Source organism: Platalea leucorodia (assembly GCF_965183815.1).
Source record: "Platalea leucorodia genome assembly, chromosome: 19".
NCBI lineage: Eukaryota > Metazoa > Chordata > Aves > Pelecaniformes > Threskiornithidae > Platalea > Platalea leucorodia.
In genome coordinates, this window is record NC_138841.1 from 3,305,885 (window position 1) to 3,324,186 (window position 18,302).

General features: G+C 52.1%; 1 protein-coding gene across 1 annotated transcript in view; it reads right to left on the reverse strand.

Annotated features, from left to right (window-relative positions):
* The window catches only part of PLXNA2 (plexin A2), a gene marked incomplete at its 5' end in the record, with an annotated part of 151,948 nt that extends 149,215 nt beyond the window's left edge, over positions 1-2,733 (reverse strand). The window contains one exon of the mRNA XM_082329984.1: positions 1,546-2,733. Coding sequence (XP_082186110.1) covers positions 1,546-2,733 — 1,188 coding nt within the window. The remainder of the gene's footprint in view (positions 1-1,545) is intronic.
* Positions 2,734-18,302: the final 15,569 nt, after the last annotated feature.

Sequence of the window (18,302 nt, forward strand, 5' to 3'; positions counted from 1 at the left end):
AGCGGTGCTGACAGCAGGGTGGGAGGCACCAGCGCACAAGCCCCTGCCCAGGGACCCTGCCAGCTTCAGCCACCTTCTGCAACGGCTTGTTCCCTTCGCTGCCCGAGGCCAAGACACTCTGCAGCTGCTCCAAAACGTGTCTGGACAGGGCTCAGTCCAACAGACACTTGCACTCGTTTTCTAAATCTATGAGGTTTCTCATGGGTTTAGCCCTGCTGCATGGCCACGCAGGAGCTCTCTCCGCTCATTTCAGCTCCTCTCAACCTGATTTCCAGAGGTGCCGAGTAGTATAAGCAGAAAGGTGCTCAGCATCCCCACATCAGCAAAGGCTCCCCTTGAAGACCACAGAAGCCCTGCTGCTGACAGCTGGCAGCAGCGCTGGCAGTGCCGCGCGTGGGGCGCGGGCTCGGGGCAGTCACCAGCCAGAGGACAGCCGGACACGGCTGATCCCACACCGAGAGAGGAGAGGACGCTGCTGTTCACTCCTGTTGGGAGCAGCCACCTCCATCTGGCACAAATGGCCCAGCTCCAGGGCAGAGTTAAACCCTTCCCGTGTGAACATGGGGCTGGTGGAAAGCACCAGCCTGGCTGCCCTGGAAAGGTGGGTGATCGCACAGGGACGGGCTCTGGCAACACAAAACACCCCAGTGCTAAGTGGGAAGATGCACTCTTGCTCCTTCCGCTGCCCAGCTGTGCACTCTCCTACAAACCACCTCCCTGTGCCTCAGTTTCCTTTCTACAAGACAGGGAATGTGGATGCTGGCTTCGCCCTGGAACACCACTTCCCACGAGTAAAGGAAAATCATTCTGCCAACAGCTGAGTATTATTAAGCCGTATCAGCTGAGATTGCTTGGGTGAATTCCTACACAGCATAGGCGGCGGGGTGGTGACACGGGTGGCCACTCATCATCACGCTGACTGCAATCCACTTATTTTCCACAAGGGACATTAACTACCAAATGCTCAGGCACATCTAGTTGCAACTGAGATGGGATGACTCTCCCCTGTGCAAGCCAGCGCTCAAGCTTTTCTTCACCTTCCTTCTTTCATTTCATTTAACCCAAGTTTCTCTCTTTCCAGCAGCCAAACTTAATATGCTTGGCACAAGAAGGCCCCAGGGATTCCCAGGTCAGCCCAGGAACAATCTGCATGTGAATCAAGATTAAAGAAATCAGCTGAATAAAAATACAAAAGACGCAACCGCCATTTGTATTTATCTTTTAGTTTGTCGATACCGCCCTCCTGCCCAGGGAAGGGCGAGAGCCTTCCTCCAGCTTCCAGAGCCCCAGACTGGGAACAGCAAACGCTTCCAGCAAGTTGCACACCTTTATTCACCTGCCTTAATGCTACCTCTTTCTGTCATTGCCACCACTGTCTGATAACAACAGGGACTAAAGAGGAAAAGGACTACTGCGTCTGTTCGGTGCTCAGGGAAACTGAGGCACAGAAAGATTGATCCTATTCTGCAAGCTCATGTGCCATAGGGCCAGGCCCTGATACCAGTTCTCACGGGCTACCACGGCCAACAGCTGGGGCATCCTTACCGCTTTAGTGCACTGGACGTCTTTGCCCAGCAGCCAGTTGAGCTCCAGGTTGCCTTCCCCCTGGTAGCAGGACTGCAGGCGGTCCTTGATCTGAGCGTTGATGGTGCGGATGGGGAAGACGCAGAGCGCGGAGTCGTCGGGTGGCTGATGGTACTGCTTCTGTCCCTTGGAGAAAATGGCAAAGAGGACATCCTCCTGGGCCGTGATATTGAGGGACTTGGCCAGCACATCTCCTGGCTTGGAGAGGTACGCTGCTTGCAGGAGGCGGTACTCCGTGTCCCCTTTGACGCAGCCAAAGGGCAGAGAGACATAGGAGTGGAACTTGGGGTCATTTTTGCAGAGGCGGACGATGCGAGACGTGTAAAAGAGATCGCTGGCGGAGTTGATGGAGACACCCTCTGGGGTCTCTGGCTGGACAGTCAGAAAATAGACAAAGTTGCCACTGGCAAAACCATAGATGTAGAAAATGTCAAAGTGCGAAACAAGGGCCAAGGTGTCTGAGGGGATTTTGATGAGGGATGAGACAAAGTCACTGTGGAGCTCATAATCCAACATTGCTGATGACTCGGGGTCCCGGGGAAGTTTGCGGCTGGAGAGGGTGGGGAAATAATCCTGCTTCCCATCCACCGCTGTGCCAATGAAGAGCTTCCCATCTTCCCCTTCCGAGCGCACGATCACACCATACATTGTGCCTGTCTTGTTGACACTGGAGAGGTAGTGCTCTTTTTTGTGCGAGGGCTCTACCAAGATGAAGAGGTCATCCAGGCGCAGCAGCTTGCAGACCCCCTGGTAGAGGCTGCCACAAGCCAGCAGCCGGTTCTCAGAGTAGTCAATGATCAGCAGCTTGTTGACGTTGTTGGTGAGGGTGAGGATCTCGCTGCATGGCTGGACAATGAGGGGAGGGTAGCAGGATTTATTGTCCTCCTCAGGACCAGTTTTATGAGCCACCAAAATGGTCAGGTTACCCGAAAGCTTGTAAACCCTGTTGATGGCTCCAACGTAGACTGCTCCAGTACCTTGGTGAACAGTCAGGTGGTTGAACGTCCAGTCCCGGTTCTCAGAGTGGAAAGTGCTGAACAAGCCATTGCTGGACACATTTTGGGAGAGCGATGCCAGGAAAAGACAGAGCAAAGCCACCGACCAGCCATCGGAGTCTGGTACCCAAGGCCAGTTCTTCCTCTGATCCATCCTGGGAAAGGCAAACCGTGTTCCTCGTTCGTGTCCTGTGCCCCAGCAATGTCCCTCACATTGTTCTGGGGAAAGAAAAGAAACACACAGAGGAAAGGATTAGATCCAGTGTGCCCTGCAGATAAAATTCAAAGGAGGCTTTCCAATTACACAGTCCTTGAGATAAAGTGAGGATGTCTCTAAGCCCAGCAAGAATTAAGCAGGTCTCCTAACTTATTGGTAAACAGTTCAGGCTTGATGTTTTGCCACTTGGTTCAGCCTCTGCGTGTTAATTTGTTATGTGGTTTAGCTGTTTATAACATAACTCTGCTCAGCCATGGGAGGGGATAATCAGCTTCAGCCCAAGACAAAGCCCGCAGCTCACACACCCAACCATCAATCTGCAATCTTGGCTAAAAGGATGTCTCCTGCAGGGTATGTTGTTGGAAGCAACAGCGGAAATAAGAGGTGTTTTCTACCTTTAAATCCTCTACGATTTAATTTGGAAACCTGAGGAAGAAGTCTCACGCCGGCAAGTTCATTGAGCATACACACACCAAAGCTGCCAGCATCTCCCCTCCACCCCTCCCCAGAGCCAGAAGTACCTCTGCAGGCGCTTTTCAGGCAGAAACTGCCGGCAGCCTTCACAAGGTACTTTGCTGCTGAAAAGCGGCTGCCACCAGGGTGGGGGCACACAGATCAGCAACCAAACCCTGCCAGCAGCAGCACGTGCAGGGCAGCGACCACCAAGCTGGGAGCCTCGGACAAATTTCCTGCTCTAACAAAACTTCCAGGTGATGATTAAAACCTACACAAAGCAACAGCTTGGACGCTGGGTCCAGAAGACCCGATGCCAACCAAATTGTCCATACACCCTTCCCAATAGCTCTGTGGATAACAGTCAGAAGTAGAGTCTCCTTTCCACTGACATGTTTTCACTTATATGGACAAGGCGAGGACTTGAGCTGGAGACCTCTGGCCAAAATCCATGTGGAAGCGAGGCACAAGAGACAGACAGGTTTGGTTGTTGTTTGTTTTGGTTTTGTGGGTGCTCCCAAAGCACCCAGACCTCATTCAGGCCCTAGGGATGGCTGGAGCCCCGCTGATCCCCATCCTCCCCGCTCGTGGTTGTCAGGCTGAATTAGGAATCACCAGGCTGGAATTTCCTTAGGAAACGGGCGCTCGCCTCGGAGAGGCTCCGGCTGCGTGAGGCATGTTTACATCAGAGCTTTCCACCCGCCCTTCCGGACAGCGCGCACACACATGCAGACGCAGTAGCTGTTGAAGAGGACCCTTATAACCCTCTGCCGGCCCCACCTCATCACCTAGCACCTCTGCTAAGACAGCAGACTTCCCTAGCAAAAGCATGAACATTAAAGACAATCCAAATCCATCTCTGTCTCATCTAAGGGGCGGTCCAGCTCGGACCATCCCACACAGGAGGTACCGGCTCAGTTCCCAGCTCAGCCCAGACTTCCAGCACCAGCTCGGGCTCTCACAAAGCAGCTGGCAGTGACGCCAGCCGAGTGCCCCGCAAGGCAGCAAGGACCCAGCTCAGCAGAGCTGCTCGGAGGAGCCATGGGGCCAGCAGAACAACACTCTGAGCTGGGCACCACCTAAGGGCCCTGAGAGCATCCCCACACCAGGGCTCTGTACCTCCCTTGTCACCACAGACATGCCTGGGGGTCACTGGATTGTGTCTCATCATTGTTATCATCTCCAGACCTGACCATGACTTGTGCCCCTGGCTTGACCTCAGCCTTGCTCATCACCACAGATGCGTCTGACTGCCCGGACTCAGAAAACCATCGCAAAGTTCTCCTTTATCCCAAATTATGCATTCCTTACACGTTCCAGGCCGGACGATCAAAGGAACCATTTCAGCCTGCCTTGAGCAGAGATGTTCTCCACCACCTCACAGCACCACGGGGTCACACCAGCTCCGGTAAGAGGCTGAGGACGAGCCACCTGCCCTCTTTGCACTGAGGTTCCGTCACCATCCTCCGCGGCTGCGCAAGCCCCAGGCACACGTGCCGGGGAGAAATTTGCACTCTTTGCAAACTGGACTCTTCTCCCCTGCCCTGTGTGCAAATGCAGGAGGCTGCTCCCTAGCGCAGCCCACGCTCAGCTGTCCTCACCTGCGGGCAGCCACCGATTTGATTGATGCTGATCTCCGTTTTGGCATTTAAAATAATTCACACTGCTGAAAACCTACACTGAGCTCATAAGCGAGTGTCACCGAACGGCCACTCTTTAGGCTTGTTAACGCCGGGAGCCGGAGATGGGTGTTTCTGAAAGGTGACAAAGGAGCTCTGTCCCCGGGCTGCACGTCTCGGCGTCACTGACAAGACAGGAGAAAGAGAGCGGTAATGGGTTTCTCATTCTGCTCAGGGATACATTTCCCCGGCTGCTTGCTTCTTATTTCCAGTCTCTTAATTTCCACCTTTGGCTGAAGCAGTTTCTCTCTCTCTCTCCCAGCTACGATGCAGACACTGCTGTATTCTTATTATTGTTTGGAGGATTGTGGCAGAAAGCAGCCTCCCGCACTGCGGACCCGAACGTGCCACGACAGCACCAGGGTGACCTCCCTGGCTCTCCTCATTAAATTTCCGAGTGAACACCCCAAAACTGTTCTCTGAATCGAGAGTCTTTCAAAAGGGCACAAATCAAACTGAGGATCTGCTCAGAGGAAGGCTCTCCATGCTGCCCACCCACCCGAGGGCTCCTGGTGACCCATGGTGGGCACCACCAACCTCATCATGGGCACCAGGGTCTCGGAGCAGCTTTGCTCTTGGATAAATAACGTGGCAGCGCAGCCCAAGACACCAAGAAGCCCACGTGCGTCACTGGCAGGGAGATGCCAGCAGCAGCATGGTGCCTTCTTGTAAACACACGGGGAACTCCGCACCGTGGAAGAGCTCACGCGGAGCCCAGAATAGCTGGTACGAGAGCTGCAGATACGGCAGCCCCGCGGGGCGGCTGAGTCGGCGGCGCAGCAGCTCCAGATCAACGCATGAGAAACCTCAAGCGCCGCAGTGCCCCAACCAAGCGCTCGGACACGGCGACCCAACTCCCCTTGCCTTGGGGAGGGCACAGAGGCGGCGGCCGCAGCGCCGAAGGGCACAGAGAAAGCGGGCTCTGCCCTGGGCAGCACAAATGGGCTTTCCTCCAAGGCCAAAGCACCTCTCACTAACAGGAGCCCAAAACCAAAGCCTACCTCAGTTTCGCGTTCCCTAAGAAGAGGAGACGCTCCTGGACCAAAGGGCTCTGGGTTCAAGGGAAGTCCAGAAAATGAAAAAGATTCTGCAGAGAATGGGGAGGCTCTGCTGTAAATCTCAGGGCACAACAGTTTTCCTGCTCGGCAGCTTTCCAATTTTTAAAAAGTTATTCCATTGCAAAGTGAGAAAAGAACAGTGCAAGCTAGAAATTAATAAATTTAAATAATTAAATTTTATATACATATGGGACAACAGAAGCTCTTCACTTGGACCACAGCAGTTTTCTATCTTTTCCAGCAACGTTTTCATTCAGAGACAGTACAAAAGCCAGAGCCAGTCTGGAGCTGTTGTGCAGCGGAGCTGTCAGCTGAAGCCAAACTTCTATGCAGTGCCTTACAGTGAAGGTTTTGCAGAGTATTTGCGAACAGTCACTGCCAAAGGCGAGAGAGATCATCCAGGAAGAAGAATCTGGGCTTTCAAACGTTATTTGAAGATGACAGAGCATGGCCGTGAACTGACATCCTACCCGACCGAGCCAGGGGACGACGATCCATCGCTGGCTCCGTGTCAGCGCCTGCGGGAGCAGCTCCTGCCCGCTCCCCACTGCCCCAGGGCTGGGGTGGGCAGGCGGGGGGCAACACGTGGGTGCAGGACACGGATTAAGCAGCGTTCAGCGATGCAGATATCAAACATCAACAGAAACCCATCGTATGCCCTACGGAGGAGTTTGGGGATGGCCGAGTACAGCTGGGGAGTTAAACACCAGGGAAACAGGAGAGTGGGCAATTTTAACTCTGATTCTTAATACTATTTGACCATTAATTTTTCCTCTTTTTTTTTTTTTTTTAGAAGCGAGTTTAAAATATGGCCTTAAAAGCAATCTGAAGCTATTAGTAACGCAAGGTGAAAGAGAGAGTAAATTCAGGGACACAATATAAACCCAAGCAGCTGAAAGGCCTCAATTAGGCTGAAAGGAGTTATCTGGTATTTAAATAATTATTAGATTGAAGGAATAATCACAGGTCTGAGCCGATTTTTTTCCCCCACTGTCATCCTAATGGAGACTATAATATTATTATTCAAATGCCCATGATTCTCATTGATGGGGGGAAGAAAAAAGGGCTCATTTAATCTCCATGTGACAGGGCTTCAGGAGGCCCGATTAGTCATTTCTCTTATTTCAGCTGTCACTCACTCACGGGCACCACAGTTTGTCATTAGTGGTATTTTATGCACATAAAAAGAAAAAAAAAAGAAAGAAGAGTGAAAAAGGGAAATTAAGGCAAAACCAAAAAGAGAATCTCCTGTGGAAAATGACGGATCAAAGGACCAATTTTGATGTCACCAGTGCAGCAGCTGCATTTGCTTCGTGGTGCCGGTATCTTTTCTTTTGGGGCAGGGCCAGTCTCGTGAGCAGTGATTTATACAGAGCCCCGCACCAGCAAACGCATCTGCGCCGACCCCAGCATCCTCACCTCCGCCCTCCCGCCCCTGCTCTCAGCATCCGAGTGCCACGTGCTTCTCCCAGGCTGTCCCTGCAGCGCTCCCAGCCCGGGGGCCGCGGGGGGCCCCAGGCACCCCACAAAGCGGGAGCAGAGCGAGCGATAAAACCCACCGCGGGTTTTCTCCTAAGGCCACGAGGGATTTGGAGAGTTGTCTCACAGAACGAAGCCTCCCGAGAAGTGACGGAGCTCGCGGGGAGGGGGACGGCAGGCCCGTGATTGCTTTCTAAGCTGGAGGTGGATTCTGGCCTTTTTGCTTTTTATAGTCAAATAAGATTCATTGCTGCGAGGCCGGGAGCAGGGAGACCGGCTGGCTCACGCTGCTGACCTCCCCTGCAGGTCACCGGGCTGCCAGAAATCCCCCAGAATTATCAAAAGGGTCGCCAAAAGGGCAGGCTACACTATATCAACTAAAATACAAGAACAAACCATTTGGAACCACCTCGCCCTTGCACCGGCCTGACCCTTTCTCTCTGCATTGGCTCCGTATCGGATCTGCCAACTGGAATGAAGGAAAAAGGCTGAGAGCTTGGCCATTTCTTCGCAGCCAGCGAGAACATGCGTGCCGGGTCTGCATCCCTCCTGGTGCCCATCGGGAATTTTTCTGAAACATTTCCAACCATTAAAGCTGCCCTAGTGATTTATCCCCTTTGAAGAAATGATATTCAGGACACATTTGTCAGCTACATAGGAAGACCTTACAATAATTAATAGGGTTTTGTTTTGTTCTTATTGGACAAAAGCTGTAAGCCAAACTGTCTTATCTAGGCATCTCTGAGCTCTGGGATCTTTCCAGCCCAGATTGGAGGTCAGAGGCTCAGTCTTGCCTCCTCGGCCGAGCCGCAGCAGCCAGATGAGCCCCACGCTGCCGAATCCCCCCCTTGCCCAGCAGAAACCTGCGCACCCGCTCGCTCAAGCCCCTTCCCTGCTCTCCGCGTCTTCGCCTCTTTCTCCAGCAAGAGAAGCCTCGGCACATTCGAGCCCCGAGCAGAGGGTTTTCCCAGGCATCCCAGAGCATCCTCAGCGCCCATCGCACCCCGCAGCAGCAGCGCCGAGGAAGGCCGAGGTGCAGCAACAGGGCATTTTAAACCCAGGTAGCGTGTAACAGCCAGCTCAATCACTTGCTTCAGAGTTTGACACCAACTGAAGTTACCGGCACCTTGATGTGAAGTAATTACAGTTTTGTAATACAAAGCAATGATGAGGGCTCCTAGAGCCTTTTTTTTTTTTTTTTTTAAAGAATATTTTTACTCTAAACATCAAGAGCAAGTTGTAAATCACCAGCAAGGTGCCTGGCAGCGGGTCTGAGGTTTTTGCAGAGCTTACTGAACCACAGGGATGACGAATACCAAGCCTTTCCTAAAGCATAACCTGCAACACTGAACCCTTTGGATATCGGGCTGAAAACCCCCTTTACAGCTCACCCTTCTGCTTCGCTGCCCCTCGGCAGCGCTGTCCCCAGCTCCGCAGGGCTGCGCTGGCAGCCGCAGGCAGGAACCACGCCGGGAGCCGCGTCCCCACTTCCCCGGAGCTGCTTATTCACGGGGATGGTATTTAACGGGCCCGCCAGCTTTCTGAGAAAGAGTTAAGAGGGCAAAATACAGTATTGTGATTATTGCTTCCTCCAGCCCTGGGACAAGGAAGAGGAGGGGAAGAACGAAACCCAGCCATGAAAAGGCATTTCCCTGATAACAAACACGATCGCATGAATTATGCACAAAATTTGTTCATATTGTCCAGACTTCAGATATTGTTTATACAATGCATACCGGATAAGCCACCTCTCCCCCCCATCTCCCTCCTGAGCATACACCTCCCAACAGGTCTGGGGTAAAGAGAAACAGAAAATCCCAGGGAGAGACCCGCTGTAAGCCTCATCTTTGCAACTGCATTTTGGAGAGCACGGCGCAGCACCCTAACCAGCGGCCTGACATTACTCCTGGCTTTGTCCCAGCCTTGCTGAATAGACCTGGACAAGTCATGTTACTCTTTGCCTCAGTTGTTCCACCTCTGAAATGGGGATAACGCTCTCCTACGTGAGGCACTCGGACGTTCAATCGATGGAAGACTCAAAAGGGAGTTACCAGGCATAAACTGCTATAGTAAAGTATGTGTAAGGGACTGGTTTAGTGCTTCTTGGTGTGCCTCTGTTCATAAACTATTTGAGCAGAGACTGTTCTGCAGAGCAGGGCTACTCCCCCCCGACAGTGGTGACCAGCCAACACGGGCACAGCTACCTCTGACCCCCAAGGACACCGAAACATCCCTGTGACACAGCAAGGAGGCATTTCTTTAACAATGACAAAATCATCACCGTCTCCAAGGGAGCACTGGCTCCTCTGGCAAATCTAAAGCAGGACTGCAGCTGTGGCTCTGGCATGGCTTACACCCAGCTGTGCACTGCAGCTGGAGACATTTAACCCACCAACCCCAAAAGGCATCCAGAAAAATTCATAATCAACCTAGAACACCTAGGTGGCAGAAATTAGACACCTTTTTCTTTCCCTGTGCTGATACTTGACACCTGCTATCTGAGAAACCCCAGCTGGCAGCTATTGAGCTTCAAGTACACTGCTGTGAAATAGCTTATAAATTACCTTGCATCAAGAGAGGTGCTGGGAAAAGAGGACTTTATTCACCATGCTGTCCCCAAGGACAGACCCAAGGCTGGCGGCAACACCATGCACCGGAGCACGGAGCAGAACAGACCCGTATTTTCCTGGTTGCCTTGAAGTATGACACACAGGGAAAATTTAACACTTCTTAAGTTTCATAGCTGGTTTATTCAAGTTTTGGGAAGTCTCAGTTTCATCCAAGCCTGTGCAAACAGGTCAATGGCTTTGGATAACATCAAATCATACAAAGTTCTGGCCAGAAAGTTATGATTCTCTAATCCAGTCTCCTGCTGCAAGGACCAGCCATAATCATAATTCAAGAGACGTCTCTCTGAACCGTCCTTAAGGACCTCCAGAAAGAAAGCCCACAACCCCTCCAGGCAATCTAGGTCAGTATATCCCTTAGAAAGTGCTTTTTCTAGTTTCTTACCCGAGTCCTGATGGACTGAGGTTTATCCACCCCTCTGCACTGGTGCACCTGAACATCGTTTGATTATTCATGGACTTTATTCTCAACAAAATAGAACTTAATGGATGGTGACCTTGGGTGCAGGCAGATTAAACGATTAAATGATTTGCCCAAGGCTAGTCAAAAGGTCCCAGTGGCAAAGCTAGGAGTTTTATCTCCTGAGCCTCAGCCCAGCGCTCTCTCCCCAGGTGACATCCAGCTGCAGTTTATTACAAGAGAATATTACAGTGCAGCACGAGGGAAGATCACAGAGCGGCCACCGAACTGGAGGAGAAAAATAAGCAGCAGCTTCTCCTGGCCTCACTCCAAGTGCACCACAGGCAAGTGAAGAACCCCAGCTTCAAATTAAATGGGTCCCCAGCCACTCCATTAAACAGAAATCCTGAAACAGAAATCCTTTGGCTGTGCCAGCCCTGTACAGCGAGTGGTGTTCGTTATCCCCAACACTCCCTACGGCAGCCAGATGTATTTACACAGTAGCCACAGCGCTGTTACCTAAGTAAACCAGGAAATTGTACATTTGTTAAAATTAGGTTCTGAGATGCTGAATCCCCAACTGTGCAGCTATAGATTTCACTCAGCCAGCAGCACTGAAATTATTAAGACCACGCCACTGCCTGTGTGCGCATTCAGGCACGTTTCCCCGTTTGAGAGGTGTTTACTGGTTACGATGCTCCATGCCGCTCCAGAACAGCATTATCTTTTCAGATTATGAGCCATAACCACCAAGTCAAACCCACATCGTGCCGTCCGTCCCTGCGCCTTCCCCCTTCGCGCCGGGAGGGCAGGGGCGGCACGGCACCAAACCGGGGCAGGAGTCGTAAGGGTGAGAAGTGGAGAAACAGGCAGAGGGAGAGGTTCATCCCCGCTGCGTGACCAGCACCGTCGGCTCGCTGCTTCCCTACAGATTTCGGCTGCCAGTCACAACGCTGGCATTCCCACCGCAGAAGCGGAAGAAATTATCATCCAGGTACCACTGTGGGATCACAAGGATTTGGAAAGGCAGAACACAACTGCAAAAGCCCTTAAATTAACAACAAAACTGAAGCAGACAGGTTGATGCAGGAGAGCGCCGCACAGCACTGAAGAACCCTTCAGGGACCATTAACCAGCCCTCGTCAGGCCTGTCTTAGTGGAAGTATGTGCTATGAACTGCAATCAACACCAGCTTTATCAACGACACGAAGGAAGTGCCTTTACCTCTTGAAGCCTCTTTACACAGGGTTGCCTGCCCTTTTAAGTGCATCACTGGGGTGCTTGATGCGGTTTTTGAAAGTGTTCCGCGGTGCCTGAATCCTGGGAAACGTAAAGCATCTTCATTCCCTGCCCAGTCCGCTTCACCGAGCATGACAAGCAGCGACCATCGCAGAGCTCACGGCCGCAGGGACAGCGGCTGGTTGCTGGCAGGATCCCGGCGGGTCCGGTGCATCGGTGCCCGGGGGGCTCCCGGTGCTGGCAGCCAGGTGCCCCCAGCCTTGCGCTGAGGACCAAAGGACCCCAAAGCCTGGAGCCATCTCAGCTCCATCCCACCATCAACTGAACATCATCTCCTCTCCTACAGCATTTGGATATCAATGTCTACCCGAGAAAGTGGCTTCTTCCCACTCATCTGCTCCATGCTCCTCTGCCCTGCTTTTCAATTTCAGAGCTCTGGCAGATCACTGATTAATTCAAGCCTGTTTAATAACCCTTCTGTTTAGATGAAACAAGCTGTCTTGTTTTCTTTATTTTTAACACTAACTCTTGTTTCGTTGCTAAGGATCTTTCTGTCATTTAAAAACTTCTCTCTCTCCAACCAAGCTGATAATAGGATGGAGAAAGCATCTGCTTACGTCCACATCTGACATCAGCCAGAAGCTACAGCACGAGGCTAAAGAGGGACCGGACACAGCAATGGGTAAAAGGTCCTAAAATCCTGAGCTTGCCTTGTGAAATCTTTAACATCTCTCCATTTGCTGTGGCAAATCCCCGTATAGGTCAGACCAGAGTGCAAACACCAAGGACCATGGGGCCAGCTCCAGACAACATGGGCAAGAGGAGAGCAGATATGGGAGCCGGAGCACCCAAACTCCTCGCACGGCTCATCCGCAGGGAGGGTCACTGTGCTTCTTCACCCTGTTGTGGGCGAGAAACATGCCTCGGAAAATCTGAGAGCCATTGCACCGCTGCAAGCGCTGCCCCACGCTGTGCCCCCGGCGCAGCAATCGATTGGCAATGGTCGGGCGGGCGCGGAGCCCGGCAGCTGCTCCCACCACCACAGACTGGCCTCGCGGCCCCGCCGCAGCCCTCTCCCCTCCGCCGGCCCCCCGCTTCGCTTGCCATCACCTGCTCTCCCGTGGTGTCCTCATGCCGGAGGGGTTGAGGCATCGGCTGGTTCACAGCTTGACCGCTGCCCAGCAGAGCCTCCTCCCTCCCCACCCGCTGCCCCGTCCCGGCTGCGACCCCCAAGCGCTGTGCACAAAAAATAGCAGACACACAAGGACCCGAGTCCCGATGGGAATGAGTTGGAGCCTCTCAGCTGTCTCCTGCCTCTTTGAATTTCAAAGCTGCACTTGTCTGTAGAGCAACTGAGTCATTTCCTTCCTATATCCAGCCTATCGGACTGGATCCAGCAGTGCCCGGAAAACAATAAATCCTTCAAGGACTTGTAAGGCCATATTTCACAGGAACGCAGCAAGCCTGCCTGCTTGGAGAGCTCCTCGCACACCCTTTAATCCAACACTCCTCTGTGGAAGCTGTCTCGCCCTGGCCCCGGTCCCATCCGAGCACAGCAGCGGTCTCCGTCCCTGCCACTCCCACCTCCCGGGGCAGCGCTGGGACACGGGGACATGCCCAGGCACGGACCAGCACCCACGGTCCACCTGGAGTGACACCACCTCATCAGCCCTGACCAGAGGCATCACCGAGGGGCTGAGGAATTAAGAACCAGTAATGAAATTTCCTTGATTCCATAAAACATACGGAGGATCTAGAAGGGAGAGAAGCTACAGCTGAATTTGTTGCAGGACTTCACCAATACTTCGGCAGACCGAAGGAAGGCTGCAGCAGCAAATGAGTTTGCTCTACAAAATACAGCGGAGCAAAGCAGCACATGGGAACCAGTACAGGTTGTAGGAACACTTTCAGGTGTTCAATTTTATAAGCATCTCCATTACAACCACAAATTGGTTTTCCAGATCCACAATACATTTATATCAAATTCATCAGGATTGTTGGGGACAAAACCAAGGCAAAGCTCAATGATTTGAGCTATATACAACCTGAGAGCTGCAAAACTTCCACTGAAACAACAGGGTTGAGATGCTTGGTCAAAAAGAAACTCTGTCTGCACCCAAATTTGAGTTTCTATGCAGCTCTGAGGAGAATTGGTGCATTTTCCAGGATCACATCAGTGCTGCTTCCATCGTCTTTTTAGAGGCTCGAAGCAAAGCCCAACTGTTTTACATTGAGATTCATAACACTGTTAACCAAATGATCCCACATACATCAGAAAAAGTAAATGACAAGGAAATTAATATTATATCCTCTTCAGTAACAAGATGGCTAAAGCAGATAATCTGGCAAAGTGTCATGTTTATAATGGAAATTTGCAGAGAATGTAAGAGGAATTGTCAGGGATGAACAAATGAGTCAATATTTTGCTTTTTCTCAAGTTGAAGTTTGCACTGTTTGTAGGAGAAACGCTCTTTTTTGAAATCTCGGGAGGAGAAGGAAATTAAGCCAAAACTGTTTGGTTTTCGATAGGTCTTTGCCACTCACGCAAAGGACAGCGCGAGGGCAGGCGCTGGCAGGGAAGGCGAGCTGCCCAGAGCCCTGTGCCGGCAGGACGCGCACCCAGGGAGACCGTACCTTTACTTAAAAGTAAATTAGATGTCATATCAAGAACAGGACTGACATACAGCTCATTTCACACAAGTCTACAAGGAAGTGAATGGTTAAAAAAACATATTGCTGAATTCACACTCAGAAGTGAAAAAACTCCATCTGCAAAGCCATTTCGATCCCACCCAACTTCTTACTCCTGAGGTTAAGCCTTCCAGTGACCCAGTACCCTGGGCAGGGCTTATTTTTTTTTTAAAAAGTTATACAACATCCTTGGAAGTCCTTAAAAGAGCCTCTGCTTTTGTTTCGTGCTGAGAATTTGTTCTAGTGCTTCTCGGCTCAGCCCAAGACAAGTTGTAGCCACCTTCAAGTCAGAAAATTTATTTGGTGGAACCGATGGAACAGATTTGCCCCGTCACACAATTTATGCCTTGAAAAGCCAAGTTACGCAAGCACTTGTACCAGCACCTTATTATATCCCAGCGGACAAGCAAAGGGGCTCCTGCCTCTTTCTTCCAGCAAACTCAGGAGTGCTTGCCCATGCTCCTTGGTTGCTATGAGATTTTAAAGACAGCCTAAACCTGTGACCACCAAATGGGCCTTTAACACAATTCCTGCTCCATAAGGCTCCTCATCTGCCAGTCGAGCCAAACACACCACAGTCCACTGATCAGAGAGGGGCTCATCGCCGCCACCGCAATTAACTCCTTGCAAACTGCGGAGAAAACTTTATAACAACTAGGAGAGAAATAGCCTGCAGTGAACCTTTTGCTGCTGCACCGTATCTCAGCCAAATAGATTACTTACTGCGGGTGTTTTTCATCTGGGCCTTCCAGCTTCTGTAACACAATGGATGCCTCCGTAATGTTAAATTGATTTGGAAATACAGAGGGGCAGGCATCAAAGGTCAGAATTTTTAGAAGGTTTCAGGCAAACACAGAAGCATTTCTCATTCCAAGGTGGACTTTGAGAAGCTGCTACTCCCCATTTGCTTACTCCAGATTTTGAGAAGAGCTTATCCCCCATGTAAGTATGTAAGTAGCATCTTTGGAAAGCACTCAACATACAACAAACCGACTTAGAAAAATAACAAAGAAAAACCAGCTCTCACGTCGCAGCCTGGCCACAGCAAGCAGTCTTGCCTTTCTGGCTGCCCTACATCTCCCAGAGTCAATGGCTGAACCGAGGAAGGGATTTAGGCATCTTCGTTCTTACTTGGGCCCTACCCTCAGCATCAGCGCTTAATAAAATGAAAAGAGCAGAAGAAATGCTTGGGGGCCTGCAACAGTACAGGTAGAGTCTGCATCCATCTACATTGCCAAACCAGCACTCTCCTGTGCCCGTGCTAATTTTGATAAAGCAGGTGTCTATTACATCCACAAAAATCGCTTCTCATCAAAGCCCAGGATAACCGAGGTGCTCAGGGTATGCAGAGTCACCCCCACCCGTCCCCCAGATCACACAGAATAACCAGCAACAGCTTAGCAGGAGCGGAGCTCCGCGTTGGGGGTTTGACGCTGGGACCTCACCGTGCTCCTACACCGTACGGTCAGAGCTGTGGCACCCCGACCACGCTTGGGCCCTCTCTACACCCAGGAGGGCAGAAGCTCCCACATTTTAGCTTCAGCGCAGATTTAAAACCTGTGAGATAGCAGATTTTCAACATAAGAATAATTTAGCCAGTTAGGAAACCTACAGCCATGTTCCCTTTTCCTCTGCACCCCACCTCTTCGCACTTCCATTAAAAACGAAAAGGAAATTCACAGGCTTTTTTTTGTTTAAATAACATTACAGGCTGTGACATAAACCAGCAAAGGCAGGAAATATGATCATGAGGGCAGTGCTCCATCCTCTGCTCCTGTCACTGCGACTTTTTGGGGACTTGGCAAATGAATGAGTAGAGGAGACAGCCTGCGTGTTTTATGGAGTTGAACTGTAACATCCCTGTTAAGCAGCCAACTTACCATTTCTCTGCTCTGACATCCATAAATCTACCCAGCCACGGGGAACAAAGCTCTTCACATGAACTGGCTACACGTGAAGCCCTTGTATTTGGCTACCTGGGCAAGCAACCAGCCCACTGTGGTCCGCGGCACTCACTGCTGCTTTTGTAATATTCTCAAAGAAGTGGGAAATCACCTGTTTCGGTAACGTGGCTTGGGAAGTTTTAATCCAGCTACCAACACGCTCGTGTTCATTACAGCGCCTGCTTTTCCAACAGCCAGTTCCCAGAACCTCAGCTTCCCACTCCTGGGGGGAAGAACGGCCACTTTGGGCTATAAAGAAAATCTCGACAAGGGAAACTCTGAAAGCCCAGCAATCCGAAAGCAAATAAAAATAATTCAAAGCCACTGCTTTAAGTATTATAATTAATCTCAAAACCTTGGAGCTTAAACTCACTTTTTGAAAGCTTGTTCCCAGGTTAACAAACCAAAGCGATGTTAAGCATGAACACCAAGGAAAACCCCTGCACGCCTCCAGAGTCGTGCCCTTCTCTCGCTGGATGCCCAGTTTCCTCCACCACCTCCAGCACACCACGCCACACACGAGGGATCGCTCCGAGGTCTCTCTTACCGATGACATGAAACCGCTACGGAAGAAAAACTACACATAAATCTCTCCGGGAGGCATTTGTTCCCAGACTCACTGAGCCTGGAAATGACACTAGGAACTTGTTCCACGCTGAGTCAGGGTCTGCCGGCGGCTCCTGGACCGGCCGCGGTGGATCCGCTTCCTTCCCCACGCGCGTCACGGGCGGCAGAGCGAGCGAGCGAGCAACAGCCCAGCGCTGCCCCCGAGGTTTCCTGTTTTCCCCAGCGCCGTGCGGCTTCCCGAGACACGGTACAGGGAAACGGGGCTCCGGAGCCTGACACCGAGCTGCTACGGGAATTTAAACCACTGTTTTTCAAATGCTGTTAAGAGCCAGCCAGGAGCTGAAAGCAAAATAAACTGTTTCCTTTAACCTTCCCTGATACACGCAGGGAATGGCCTCTCCAAGAACTATCACCCCCTCATCCAACCATCCCTTCACTGGGAAAACAGAGTAAGATTTGCCTGTGCATCCCAAGGGCTTCCCCCCACACCTGCCCCACACATCCCGGCACTCCCATTGCTGAGCCCCATGCCCGAGTCGAGGCCATGGCAGACAGGAGCCACTGGTCCAGCCCTCGGGGAGCCCTCCCAACCCCTCCAAGCCACCATGGAGAGGCAGAGCCCAGGTCCATGCTCAGCTCCTCCTGCCTGCACCCGCTCCTCTGAACAGTCTCCTGCTCACACGGATTTTTGTTGGTGTCACTGCTCCCACAGAGGCTTCTAGAGCAGCAACACCCTAAACCAGCACCTCCCCTTGCTCCCACCAGCATTACTGGCCGCAGCTGGGCTGTGAGCACAGCTACAGCGTTACGTGGCACCAGCACCCACCGGGAGAGCCCACGCCGCTCCCCACCGAGCCCGAGCAAAGGCTGATCTCACATCCACTTACTGTGCTCGGGAGGAGGCTCAGCCGCGGTGGCGGCCAGGAAGGAGACTGCCCTTCCCGTCCAGCTCCCAGCCGTGAGGCGCCGGGCTCGCGCTCCAGAGCCGAGCCCCTGCCAGGCTCCGAGCGCAGCACCGAGCCCCCTCCTCGGCAGCGCAGCCCCGGGTCAGCCGGTGGCTCCGTTAATGAGCCCTGAGAAAGAAGCAGCAGCGGCAGGAGGCGGCGAGGTGAGAGGTCAGTGTAATATTTACTCAGACTTCACCTTTCACTTTTATGAAGCGGGGAAGTGGTGCCGGAGCAGGAAAAGGGCTGCGAGGGACATTCCTGCCTGGGAAGCCGCTGTCACACCAAGCACAACACGCAGCCGGCTCCAGAGAGCCAGGGCCTGGCTGAGGCAGAAGCCCTCCATCGGACCCTCAGACCCCCACCGAAACCGCACACAGCTAGGGATGGGCTGTGGGCTGTCCCCACCATCGCTGCCATCTGCTC